Source organism: Diadema antillarum, unplaced genomic scaffold (genome assembly GCF_040938485.1).
Source record: "Diadema antillarum isolate AM-2024a unplaced genomic scaffold, OU_Dant_1.0 scf00000027, whole genome shotgun sequence".
NCBI classification, from domain to species: Eukaryota; Metazoa; Echinodermata; class Echinoidea; order Diadematoida; family Diadematidae; genus Diadema; species Diadema antillarum.
The window spans coordinates 2219182-2233424 of record NW_027270916.1 but is presented as its reverse complement, the minus strand read 5'-3'; the positions used below and the strand labels follow the sequence as shown (position 1 = coordinate 2233424).

Below are 14243 nucleotides of genomic sequence, written 5' to 3'. Positions count from 1 at the left end.
TTCTTTTCACTGCATAGATTTCAAATGTCAATACTGGTGGATTCACACATCATTGAGTCTGGACACTCTCGGGTTTGCTGGTGGGGCAACTCTTAGCATGGGTGATGGGGAGGCGACCGGCGACCAGACAGATAGAGGTCCGCTGCATTTTATCAGAGCGACGAATATCAACAAGTGGGCAAAATCTGTCAAAGACAATTTCAAACAGTGGTTCACGCAGTGAATAAAATGAAAGAAAAGTGAAAGCAAAGCATTCATTGCGTGACACTTTTCTCTTTTTGGAAACAAACGTACAACTGATTTATGATGATCACGCGGTCTCTCATCTTTTAGTTGCAGTTTTCTGTCATCTTGATATGTTTACACAATTAGAACTATGCTCTAAATAGTCAAAACAGTATGATAAACTCCTCGTGCATGTATCGAATCCTGTAGTTAGCAGGTAATATTACACAGAAAATGATGTTTGTTGTCTTTATACTGCATGCCACGAAGTCTCTGGCGAACAATATGTCACTTTCAATTTTAAAGCGTGTTTAACGGCCCATGCGGATGTGTCGCTGTATAACATACTTAGTGGCAGAACCAAAGTGAAAGGATGGCGTATAATCCAAGCTTATGCCCTGAACGCGTAACTGTCTCCAGGCTAAGGGATGATAGGGAAGAGACCTTACGGATAACATCGCGCCACAAAACCTTAGAAATATCGTCGCATAAAACAAGAGTCTTGCTCGAAGTGTATGATTATGGCAGGCTGTTCGTGTTTCGCGCTCTTATGAAGGTAGTACAGTACAAGCTTCCAGGCTCCAATCTCGAAAAACTTCTGTTGAGAGATGTGTAAATACACGTCGTGTACATGCATCCTAGTAACGAGCTATTTGCACCTCGGCTTCCAGAGCGCGCACGCGTGTGTGCGGAGAGATAGTACACATGGGTGTTTGCTTCTTGTCCGTGTGTGTTGTGTGTAAAACCAGAAAGCTTGAAAGGAAAAGGTATTTGATTGAGCCGTGTAGAAAACGCACATAGTGTCACCAAAATTGGCAGTTTTTCAGCTACCTGTATCCCAAAGCAAACAAAGATTTAAAAAAAAATAACAACAACAACACGATGAGAAATGGGAGGGGCTGTGGTTTCTTTCAATTCTTTATGACGTAGTAGTAAACAGACCCGCTGTTTTCTCACTCAAACCGCCCAATACAATCGTTACCTCTCAAAACACACACACACACACACACACACACACACACATGCACGCACTGCATCACATACCTTTTTGTAGTACATGTATAATACATTGTCACGCTTCTTGAATTTTCTCCAATGCACACAATAATAGAATAATCCGTCGCACCTTGCTGGTTGCATTATTTTGCCAACAAAGGCCTTCCTTCACCGAATAGAGTATGTCCAGATCTATATACCAATAGTCAAAATTGAGAGACTATTCCAATAGCACATATTAATGGTCTGAGCTGCTGCAATTGCACACCATTCGGCGTCGATGTACATGTCGCCCGTCGTCCATTAATTTGTTCACTTTTTTATGCCTCCGCCACGAAGTGGTGCCGGAGGCATTATGTTTTCGGGTTGTCCGTCCGTCCGTCCGTCCGTCCGTCCGTCCTTCCGTCCGTCCGTCCGTCCTTCCGTCCGTCCGTCCGTCTTTCCGTCCGTCCGTAATGAATTTTGTGGACAAGGTAACTATCAAAAGCTGTTGAGGTATCCTAATGAAACTTGGCATGTATGTGTATTAGGGGGTGAAGTTGTGCCTATCAACTTTTGGGTGCACGTGCTCAAGGTCAAAGGTCAAAAGGTCAAGGTCAAATACATAAAATTTCACTATTTCCACCATATCTATGCAATGCCTGAAGATATTTTCTTGTAACTTAGTGTATGCATGTATTACCCAATTTAGATTCTCTGGTGAAAGTTTGGGTCATGAGGTCAAAGGTCAAAGGTCAAAAGGTCGAGTAAAAGTATTAAAACTTTTTTTTTTTCTCTGTAAATTGGAAAATTGTTCAAGGTATCTTCATGGAACATAGTATATATACATGTACTGACTGGCAGTGATTATCTAGAGAATTTAGGGTTCATGGGTCAAAGGTCAGGGGTCAAAGGTCAAGTGCAACACTTCAAAATTTTACTATTTCCCTCATGTTCATGCAATGCCAGCAGGATTAGTATTTTTTTTTTTACACTTGGTGTATGCATGTGTAACCTAATAGAAATTCTCTGGAGAGTTTTTTTTTCTTTTTCTTTTTTATTGCCTCAAAGGTCAAAAGGTCAAAGATCAAGTGAAAGTGCTGAACTAACTTTTTCCTCCATATCTCAGAAGTGGCTCAATTTATCGGGAAACTTACTGCATATCTATGCATGTTCTACCTGAAAGTCATTATCTTATGAATTTTAGGGTCAAAGGCCAGATGAACATGGTAACAATTTACTATTCAGTACAGAAATTGCACTTTTTCTCCATACCGGTACCATGAAAATTACTCAATGCATAAATGTATGAATGGGTCAAAGTCAAGTTAAAGTCCTTAAATCCCCAAATACATGCTCTCCTATTCATCCAATTAAACCAAGGTCAAGGAAGGTGAACATTCAACACATTTGTGACAAACTTGTCATTTCAATATTTTGCCAGTTTTGTGAAAATGTAATCACACATTGTCCACATGTACTATCTAGACCTATTAGGAGAATCATGCATTATGGCGGAGGCATAACAGTCGCCATAGCGACATTTCTAGTTAATCTTCGATTTGAAAAGCTGTGGATGGATTTTGACCAAACTGAACAAGAATCATCAGTGGGGAGGGGATTGTAATTTGTACAAAATAAAGGCGGTGCCCGAAGGGGTCCCTAAGCTGATCCAAAATACTCAAACCTATACAAGGATGTTGCCCAAGGGACCATAATCAACCCGCGGGACTCGCGTGTTTTGTTTTGTTTTGTTTTGTTTGTTTGTTTGTTTGTTTTGAAGGCTACCTTGTAGAGAACATTGCAAAGACCATGAGATATTATGAACTGGATACTTTGCAGTAAAGGATAATCTTGCCTATACAAATTGTATTATGTTCCTAGAAATCTTTACGATTTAACAGGAGCGAGAGACAAAAAGAATCTTAATCATCGCGATTGTTGACTTTGTCTGTCAGCTTTATCTGTATTCATTCAGTCATTTATTCAGATATATTTGTTTGTCTATTCATTTTATGCATTGATTGTACATGTAAGCCTATATGTCTTATTTCTTTAGATCTTATTGCCTTTCTGGTATATAATCTTGAAATGCGACTTTCACTACGGGAACAGAATTCTAGACTCTTATAGTTATCGCTGATCCCATGAACACAGAAATTGCAAACATGTGAAATTGAACGGCCATTTGTGCGTGGATGTATGTGGGTGTATGTATATGTCTGTAGACGGGTGTTTATTAATCTGTGTGCATAATATAGATAACTATCCATGGAAATTCACTTCTACTAGATAACACAGTCATGTCTCAATTTCATTTATGTCATTCATCTATTCGGTCAGTATAGTGAAAGCACTAAATTTCACACTGTCATAAACTGATTGTGCGTACGTCGATGAATTGCGATTCAAATATGTAACAAAACAATTGCGTTTTGTGGTGTATTGCACTTCTTCATAACGCAGTGGCTAGAATTGTATTATGAATGGACACTATCGTTTTTGCTGTAATTCGTCGCGACATGAACTTTGTGCCAATAATTAACTGATGAGTACGAATTCGTTAATATTCTTTTTTGAGGGATGCGTATGTGTAGACCTGTCAATCATTAATCAGTCACTTAGCGGTCTCCTTTTAAGCATCAAACTATAATAGCCAACAATTTGGACATCCAGTAGCAATGATGCCATGTTGATTAATTATCTAATTAGTTGGTTAGATGAGTGTCTTGTTTTATCCTCTTCACGTAGTGGCGCAGGTGGAAGGCTGACAAGGAGTAATGGCCAACGACAAATATATAGCAACCATGATATCACAAGCTGTATAGATGGACTAATGTTGTGAATAATGTTGGTGTGAAGAGGAAAAATCCTGAAACAAGTAGATTATTCACTTTAATCAGTAACCCTCAAAACAAGAAGTAACTGATATGATATTAGTAATTATAAATTGATCAGTACATAACTGACGCATTTGCCTGCTAGAGGAGGAAACGCGGACTTGCGTCACTGTTCCTCAAAGGAAACCTTACGAACTCTGTGTTGTCTTGTGATATGTACTACGCTTCATTTACATTCATTCAAATTGCTGCTCTATAACTGATTTATGTTGCGTTTTTCGTGTTTAAGAGAAACACACTCACACGCACACACACACACACATCAATGTATATTTGTTTCTTAACCGTATACTTCATTTTCCTACATTTAGATAGTTGCTTTCGCGCTGCAACGGATACAAAGAACATGCAATCAAATCAGTCAGCAAGCAATAGGGGAATACATACAAGTATTATGACTATGACGTTCTCTTTTCCTATATTGTGGAGATAAATTTGGCCGTCTGCATAACGGTTTGTTTTGTTTTGTTTTTTCTTTTCTTTTTGTCTACATTAATTTATTATTTTTCACTGACTAACTACTCTTTGGATTTCTTTCATGTGTTTTCCTGAACTGTGCAGAGAGCGCCTTTCAAACCGAAACCTAAGAAGACACTGAAAAGATTAAGAGCGCCCTCTAAGCCACCACTACGACGGAAACTCGATGCGAAAAGAGACCAGGAAAGGGCGGCAACGGCAGGGAAAGTCGTCACCAAACACGTGAACAAAGTTTTGAGGTAGGGCCTCTTCGATCTGCGATTTCAAAAATTATTTATGATTTGCTGAAGTTGATCGCGTTTTCCAATAGTCCCAAATATTATTTCTGGGAACGGAAAATGTATAATCGGTCTTAAAACCAGTAAACTGTATATAATATAATGATTGCAATATATACCCAACAGAGGTGAAATGAAATATGTTTAACGCTTGGAGTCGACATACTCAAAGCTGCATTTGGCCATGGGGTGGGGGTGACGTGAGAAACAACTTGCCAGTATTTGTCTCGTTAGTATATCGGGGTGACGAGACGATTGTGACGAACGGATGACATTTCCTTTCTAAAAGAATCTGGTAGTTGTGTCAGGGCAGCAGATGAATCTTTACTTTTTTTCTCTCTTTAGTAATCGGTCATCATAAGTCCGCGCAGGATACACTGACTGCTTTCTTGGCTACCATTATTCACTCCAAATATCGACATTTGTTATTGGTCCGTCATGCGACAGTGTCATCTTACGAATACAATTAATGTGAATAGAGAGAGAGAGAAAGGAGTACATGAAAACTCATTCAGGCATTAATAGGATAAAATCAAATCAACTATTAATGCAGCATTTAGATACCAGTCCTTTGTTTTGTATGGAATCAGAAACATTTCTTTTTGTACTCTTACTTCCATGGCATGGAAACAATTCTGATTCTCTCAATTTTCTCTCCCATCCTCTCTTCCCCCCCCCCCCCCCCCCCCCCCAGGAAAAACCCAAGAGCTAACGCGACGCTCTCGGCCAAGAAGATTCGAAAGCTGCAAAAGGCCCGGATGCACGCGGAGAGAGAAGCGAGTGAGATGGCAGGTAAGACAAAACAAAAGCGAAAAGAAAGATTTGAACGATCTAGCAGAAGCCCAGATATTTGATAATGCCTCTATTTCCGAACGTTTGCCAAAAAGGCATGATCTCTAGAATCCCGCATGCAGTTGTAAAGAATTTAGTAATGTAACGTACGTATATCATTATACACAATTTCCAGACTCGTTTTCCCATCATGTAACACCAATACATCTGTATGCCCTTTAATTTGGTTATGTGTGGTGTTTGATTGAAAGAAATATCAGTGCGCTACATCCACTTTGAAAAATCCTCTTTAATACTTTTTTGTTGTGTTCGTACAGAGTTTGTCTTCATAAACATTATTGTCAATGAACTCATGACTTACACCATACAATTATCTTGTTCTCATATCTGTTTCATGTTGAAGTGGAAGTTGAAGCAAAACCTAGCCGAAAAGTGCAACCCAAGTCGAGGAAAAAGAAATCCGCAGAAGACGACGATATGGAAATGATGGAGACATGACCAAACTATCTATACCAAACAGGACATTAGTAAATACAAGTTGTATCACCCAACCACCTCACCAATCATCCAATGATCGCCATGTTCTCAAGAATGACGTCACGTGCGGAACATACCATGGCGGATCAGTGCGCTATTTTCAGAGACCACGTGACAGTTTACGCACGGAAGCAACGCTCATCTCAACTGCGTATACATGGATATTGGCTGTTCGCAGTGGCGTTTTATACGACTGAAATTAGCGATACACGCTGTATGTTATCTGTGCACCAATCCTCTTCGCAGAGCCCATGCTAATGGAGGACTGGACGAAGTAGTATAAGCCTTGTCTTTTAGTGTACAAGTTTCGGCTGTACAATGTTTTTTTTTTATCCTACATTGGTTGCTTTCCAGTCGCGAGTTGTTCAGTACGCATAGTCATCAACATCAATTTGTCACCCAAGTGGTGTAGTGTACCGTCATTTTGGGTGTCGAGGAGAGATAATATCAAAGGAATGTTGCTCTTGAATAAATTCGAGATTTTTATGTATGAGGGACGAAGAACATTGCTCATATGAGCATGCTGACTTTAATTGGAGTTGTACTTTATTTCCAAATTCCCAAACCTGACTTTTACTGTCATTTTCCGGTGGTAATTAGGGATTTTAAATTGTTGTGCATGTATTTGCACCACTATGCTTTAGCTCAGACGCGGCAAGCCTTTTAAAAGCAAAATCTTTCAAAGAAATTGATTAGCGGATCAATCAGATACAATGAAGTTTGGTATGACAAGCCATATATTATATCAAAATGTAAGACAAAGATTTATTTTCAGCTAGACGTCAATCTCCAAATATTATTTCATTTTGTTTTCAATGTCACCAATCTTGTCATCATCTCTTGTGCCTCTATTCATTAATAAAATATGCTTCATGAAGATTAGATAAATTTCCTCGTAGCACTGTCTAGAGTCTGCAGAGTGTAAGCTTGTGTTACCGATATGTGCTGACATCATTGGTCGTTCAAAGAGTGTTTGCGTGTTTCCGCGGAGTATAAGGTCAACTAACAGTCATCGCAGTGGCGGATCCAGAGGGGGCGCAACCGGCGCACGTCCCCCCCCCCCCTTTATTTTTCGTTTAAAAAAAAAGGAAGAAAAAGAAAAAATGAAATGAAACCCGGAAGTGACACCAGAAATATTAGTTGCGCCCCCCCCCCCCCCCTTTACAGAATTTCTGGATCCGCCCCTGCATCGTGTTGACATTTCCAGTTTGGCTCTATTGTGTACAGTATTCAGATTACAAGCGGTAAATCTAATGATATAGATTATTTTTCCATGATGTTGAACTTTGTGACCAGTCATATTTTCTCTCCCTTTTCCCCCTTCTTTCTTTCTTTCTTTTTTTATTTAAACACGCACAGCATTGACCTGTTAAAATATATACAGTTTTGACAAAGATTTTTATCAGACTGAACGGGCAATCGAGCATGTATCTTAAAATCATTAGTTCACTATGTATTTTTCAGACTCATATGCCAAAGTGAAAGTTAAGCCCGGTTCTCGTGATTTCGGTTTCTGCGTTCAACTGCTATTAAAACATGCGCTACACCGAACTCGCACATGAATTGACTTCCACAGTACCTCGCCGAGGTCTGTTGCTACGAAGCTGCCCTCTACGTCTACAAGTGAATTTGAACGCGAGATACCGTATATACAGTACAGTTGGTAATTATCCGCACATTTCTTCCTCTAACTTTTTTCTTTGCTTCAAAACTGACATACATGTAATCGTCGCTAGCAGTCACACTTTGGACGAATTGTTTTTTGTTTTAAAGAATATTTTATTCTTCATCAATGGAAACATAATATACAAATAATTTGATACAAAAATCTCCGGACCAAAAATCTCCGGACGAATTTAATGATATGATCGATATTGAATTTATTTACTGAAATAGAAGGTCATGACTTGAATAACATTTGAAGTGCGATTGGACACCTATCTCACTATCATGGTAGTGCTGGTGAAGAACTTCTTCTTTTCTTCTTCTTCTTTGTGACGACTAAAACCTGTGTACGGATGTAGGCCCTATATGAACATAAAGATTTCGAAACTTCAAAATGAAGTAGTAGTACTACGAGCACAAACATACACACACAACGCACACGCACACTCACATGCAGGCACACACATACATACATAAGCTCCATGTTTGTACATGTGTAATTATGTATACACTGCATACATAATATATACAGCTATGTATACATGTATCTTTTCTCTTACAGATAGAGAAGATCGGAAGAATCAGATAAAGAAGAAAAGTTCGTCAGTAGTGAAATGTACAGCAAGCTCGGTGAAAACGAATACGATGTAGTAAATAGCATGCATAATTTATGGCAACTGATTGACAAATTGCCCTCCATCGACGTCAATTTGTTAATCAATTGCAGTGAAACAACTCGACGCAAGAATTTTAGAGGTTGTTGTAAAAACAGGCTATGCTTTCGTACACAGAAAAGGAGGTGCAAGGCGAGAAGTTATACTTTGTACATAATTGTATTTGCATCGTTAGCAAAGACACCCTAGTACTCACGAATAAACGTCCTTCCCAAACAGTCACACGCGAACGTTCATAACTTTAGATAAGGTTAAGATTGTTAGAGTTATCATTTGTGAAAATAGTAATATCAAGGAGGCAGCTCGCCTATGGTACCTCCGTGGTAATACGTACATGTAGTACATAGTTGTACATACATTGCACTAGCCCTACACATCTCCCCCAAACCTCCCCTTCCCACCTTTCATGTTTTATTGTTCTGAGGTGCTATTGATGACGTAATGAGCTCCCAAAATGAGTTAATCGTTTTCAGGTGAGTCCTACACCTATAGAGAAGTAAGTCTCCTTAATGAATTGAAAGAACCGAACAGTGCGACTGGTTGGTATTGTAGGTGTAATGATCTCATGTCTCCTGCACTTCCCTATTGTCCCATCCTCTTTTTTATTCGTTGTCCTCGGTAATATAGGATAAGTCAATTAGTTGATTGGATCACAATAGGAGAGGTTGATACCTGTCTATCAGCTAGGCCTATAGAATTCATACCCACTGGGCAAAGCTCATGAGGGGGGGGGGGGGTGCGTAAGTTATTGAGGAGACACTGACGATGGTCTTGAGAAGAATATAGCGTGACTTTACCGTCAATCAAGTCTGAACAGCCGACAAGGCAGTTGTTTTAAGATTGAGAAATCACCAATAATGCTTAATTCATGGACTTCGTGTTCTCTAGTGCGTGTACATACTTGTTCACGACCTTTAAAGGCCATCAATATTGAACATGGGTTCATAGGTTCAGCAACATGTATGGACATGTATTTTGTATTATACTTCTCAAGTAGAATGAATCGATTTTCAGAGCAACATACATTCGAAAACTCCAGATTGTTGCGATATTTTGTCTCATACCCTTGTCACGGAGTGCAATAAAACAAGTCATTCTTAATTCATGCTTTGCAGTTATTATAACCAAAAGATCAGGTCCATGAAGAGTTTCTATTTCCTATACAATCGTATATGTATTTGAAAAGCTGTTATGTGTATTCATTTTTAATAACTTTTTGATTCATTCATCTCTTGGGGAGAAAATTATTCTTTTAATCCACGCGGTTACAGAAGGTTTCAATAGTTACGTTCAGACCAGCAGACGGTGATCCTTAACTTCTAGGATAAGCTTATTGTCAACGAAATGACAATTTCGTGACGACCCAATTTCGTAACGAAATTTGTATATCGTCGACGAAATAGCAATTTTGTTCCTGAATTGTCGTTTTGTTGCCGACATTGCTACTTCGTTGACGAAATTGTTGTCATTTCATATTTGGGAACAAACATATCTTTGAAGGGGAAAGAGTGTGAGCATGTCTGTGTCGTTTGGTGGTTTTTTTTTTATTCGATTAGTATTTAAAGTGTGTGTGTGTGTGTGTGTTTGTGTTTTTTGTTTTGTTTTTGTTTTTTGGTGCGTGTTTTAGTCGATACTAAAAGAGGTACAACGCATAATTTCCAAAAGTGTAATGTGCAATATTTCAGTAAAACCATGCAGCTATAGATCCGGGCGAATTCGTGAAGTCTTGATGGAATACATGTAGGCCTACTTCACTACGATAGTCCTTTTCTCGATCGCGTGCCATGGTCTTCTACGAACTCAGATCTGCTCGCCCCTCTATTGTCCGAACCGTTTAAGCAGTCTATTGTTCCACGCTGGTCCACGGGATCGCATCTCCGCTCCTCTCCGATCAAGTTAATTACATAACAATAGGATGGCTTTCCCTATTGTGTCAAACCAGTCTACGCTCATTGGTGCGTTAGATAAACCAATCAGAACGATTCCGGGAAACTGGATTTCAACTTCGAGTTGCATTTAAATAGCTGAGAGTTTATAATGATTTCGATCAAACTCGTCTTGAACTTCGAAAGACATCGATCTCCATCATCATTGAGTATCGTCTCCGCTATCGAGCAGTGCATCGAGACCTCTATACCCTGCTTCTCAGACCTATCCTCCAGTTCGAACAAAAGTCATCACGATGTCGACTGGAAGCTCAACTGAAAGCTGCGAGTCCGATCGCGAACCACCTGTCGTTTTGGTCCTCGGCCACAGCTACATTGGCAGCCTCAACAGCTTCATCGAGAGGGACCCAACCCGAAGCAACCTGGCTCTAGAGAAGTCTTCTGTCCTTGCCTTCCTTCAAGACGTCGGATATACCCAGCCTGGTAACGTCTTCTCAGCGTCATCGCAGCTCGATCTCGTCTGGGAGCTGTCGCCCGACGCTGTGGTCATCGATCTCGGCTCTAACGATCTCTGCGAGCTAGGTGCAACCACCGAATCCACAGTCACTGCCCTTCTAGATCTTGCCCTCCGCATAGCTCGCATTCCTGGAGTCCGTCACGTTCTTGTCTGCAGCATCATCCCCCGGCTCTTCGTCCCTAAGTGGAAGACCGACTTCAACGCAGCCGTACACGACACCAACCGGCTCCTGGCCAAGTTCCTGGAAAACTTACCCAACGTCCACTTCTGGCGGCATCGCTCCTTTGCCCTGAACCACAGCAAGCTCTTTATGCAGGATGGAGTTCACTTCAACGAGGCAGGCATGCTGAGGTACTACCGCAGCATCAGAGGCGCCGTGATGAAAGCTTACAAGATGGACTAGGTATCAGAGATTTTAATACCTGCGACTCACATGTGGATGTTTGACGACTGCAGTACACATCATGGGCTGGAACTGTGAACTTTGTAATAGCAAATGTCATATGCATTGTATACATCTCTTTTGTAATTGATATTTTTGTAACAGCATGTCGCTGGATTTCTGTAATAAATATGCCAAATAATAATCAACTTTTTATATGTCTTTTATCTGTCGCCTTCATTGTTTTGCAGTGGATTCGAAAGATGTGAAAGAACAGAGTCAGAGAGAGAGAGAGCAAGTTTGAAAGTAGGGACACACACACACCCACACACACACACAGCCATGAATATATATACACTAATTGTGCACTTTTTACATATTGCACCAGGTTGCACTAGGTAATTACACAATATCAAACGAAACACAAACATTCTCGTAACAGGCTTCTTGGAATATGACATAATAAATATGTAAACAAAAAATGTTCTTTATCATGACTTGACTAGCTGAAATCATGGATACGTAACAGTTTGTTCATAAAAAGCTGAATTTCCTCAATTCACATACATGTATATATTTGTGTACCATTCATTATAACAGAAAATGAGAATTATCTGAACAAACGGGCATATAATTATTAAGAAACATGGCCGTATCCCCGAGCGTATCGCATAAAATATCACCAAAAGTACACCCCCACGCACACACACATACTAAAAAACGACCATATACACATACATATACTAAAGTGTTTATAAGGTACTAGAATCTTTGTTGTCACTCACGTTCCAGTAAAACGGATGCATGTGAAGTTTTCACTGGAACACTGGAAGTTGAAAATTTTGTGAATTGAGCCTTGAGGAAGTTAAGAAGACACATAAAAGAGGACTACAAACGAATTGTAACGATACAATATCAATACATCTAATTTATCAATGCTCAAATGTAGTATGTTTATGTAAAGCTCTATTTTCACTGCAAGCAAACCACTGCTATATTGTGTTCCAATCCCCATGCAACATCACCCTATTTTTCTACAGGCACAGTTTGCAAGTATATTGTAATCTTTGGTTTATTCTGTATCAGTTTCATTGATCTCTCAATCACACTGCTCACAATTGCACATTATAAAAACACATACATGCACGTACACATGCGCAAACATAATATGTAATATTCACATATTTATACAAAGACTTTTGCATACACACACATTCATGCACTACGTTTACATACACGGTAAAGATCTGAATTGTCATGAATTGTGACAGCGTAACCTTGTTTGCAATATTAATGGTTTCGTGGTTGCTTTATTAAATATATCTTTATGTATGAATATTATGATATTAAGTAGGACATCGACGTTCAAGATACCGGTGGTAGTTTTTTATTTATACCATAAGCAAAGGATATTGATTTTTTAAAGGAATTGCACAACACTTCAGAAAATTCCCTCGCACATTCCCTCGTAACGGACATGATTACTTTATGAGTAACATGCCCCTGCTTTCTGATTGAGGAAAGCCAAGTACTCATTATGAAGGAAAAGTAGAAATAATTGCGTTGCATTTATATATAATCATTTCATACTCATGAGAAATCCACGTGGCAAGAAGCTCTTAGAGATGAGCACTGAGTGTCTTGTTTTTGTTTTTGTTTTTTATTGGTATTTGAGTATGTGTGCACATGTGAGTGTGTGTGTGTGTGTGTGAGTGTTTGTTCGTGTTTTAGCTGATAGTTAAAGAGGTACTACGCATGATTTCCAATAACGTAATGTGCAATATTTCACTTAAACAATTAAGCTATAGGACTGGGCGAATTCGTGTGAAGTCTTGATGGAATACATGTCTGTACTTCACTATGATAGCTCTCTTCTCGATCACGTGCCATGGTCTTTATACACAAACCCAGATCTGCTTGCCCCTTCATTGTTCGAACCGTTTAACCGATTTATTGTTCCTCTCTGATCCACGGGATCGCATCTCCACTCCTCTCAGAGCGAGTTAATTGAATAACAATGGGATGGCTTCCTTTATTTTCTCAAACCACTCTACGCACATTGGTGCATTAGTTTAACCAATCAGTACGATGCGGGAATCTGAATTTCACCATCGAGTATGCACGTTCGTAATTGATACTCCTGTTACAGCATGTCGCTGGATTTCTGTAATGAGTTATGCCACACCATTATTAATTTGCACGCCAACCTTTCGTCTGTATTTCATCTGTCGTTTCATCGTTAAAAGTGTCGTGCATTGGGTGTCGAAAGATGTGAAAGAAGAGAGAGAGAGAAAGAGAGAGAGAGAGAGAGAGAGAGAAGAATGGAAGGAGGGTGCACACACAATGGCTATCATGGCTACTACTAAGACACTGATCAATTCAGTGCTTATTTACGTCGATGTAGGGCAATTTGTCAATCAGTTGCAAACACACACACGCATACACAACTACACAGACTATACGGTAGTTGCATAAAATCAAGCTACTCACAAACATTCAAGCCTTCATCTGTGGCTATGAAATATTGTAAAAAATACTAAATGTATAAAAATAGCTTCTTTATTGCGATGATTTGACTATTGACTCATTTTTTTTATTCATGTTCCATATTCCACATTTCATACAAATTATATATTCCATTTGATTTTGAAAAAGAAATGTTTTTAACACAATGGTCAGTTTGAACCAAAATTGCACAAATGGATAAGGACGTATAATTGGCGTGTAATATGAGGAACCCACTAAAAAGCAAAGCTTGTAGGATGTGGGTTCCAAAAATGTAACAGGCTTTTAGTACAGTATATCAATTTCAAAAGTGACGTAACATGCAAAAATACAAGATATCGAGAATATTATAAAGTTTACGGAATGCACAAAGTATAGTATTATGTTTTTGACTAAACCTATGGTATAAATGCTATAAAAGTAGCAAGTT

The 14243-nt window shown here is 39.2% G+C and overlaps 2 protein-coding genes across 2 annotated transcripts in view; both read left to right on the top strand.

The window, feature by feature from the left end:
* LOC139734946 (uncharacterized) overlaps positions 1 to 6181 on the top strand; it is a 41400-nt gene extending 35219 nt beyond the window's left edge. Inside the window, exons 3-5 of the mRNA XM_071645726.1 lie at positions 4662 to 4816; positions 5550 to 5647; positions 6051 to 6181. Coding sequence (XP_071501827.1) covers positions 4662 to 4816; positions 5550 to 5647; positions 6051 to 6145 — 348 coding nt within the window. The 3' untranslated portion in view covers positions 6146 to 6181. The remainder of the gene's footprint in view (positions 1 to 4661; positions 4817 to 5549; positions 5648 to 6050) is intronic.
* Positions 6182 to 10705: 4524 nt separating this feature from the next.
* On the top strand, positions 10706 to 11329 carry LOC139735208 (uncharacterized). Its single transcript, XM_071645969.1, has one exon. The coding sequence runs from the start codon at positions 10706 to 10708 to the stop codon at positions 11327 to 11329; it is 624 nt and encodes a 207-aa protein (XP_071502070.1).
* The last annotated feature ends 2914 nt before the right edge of the window (positions 11330 to 14243 follow it).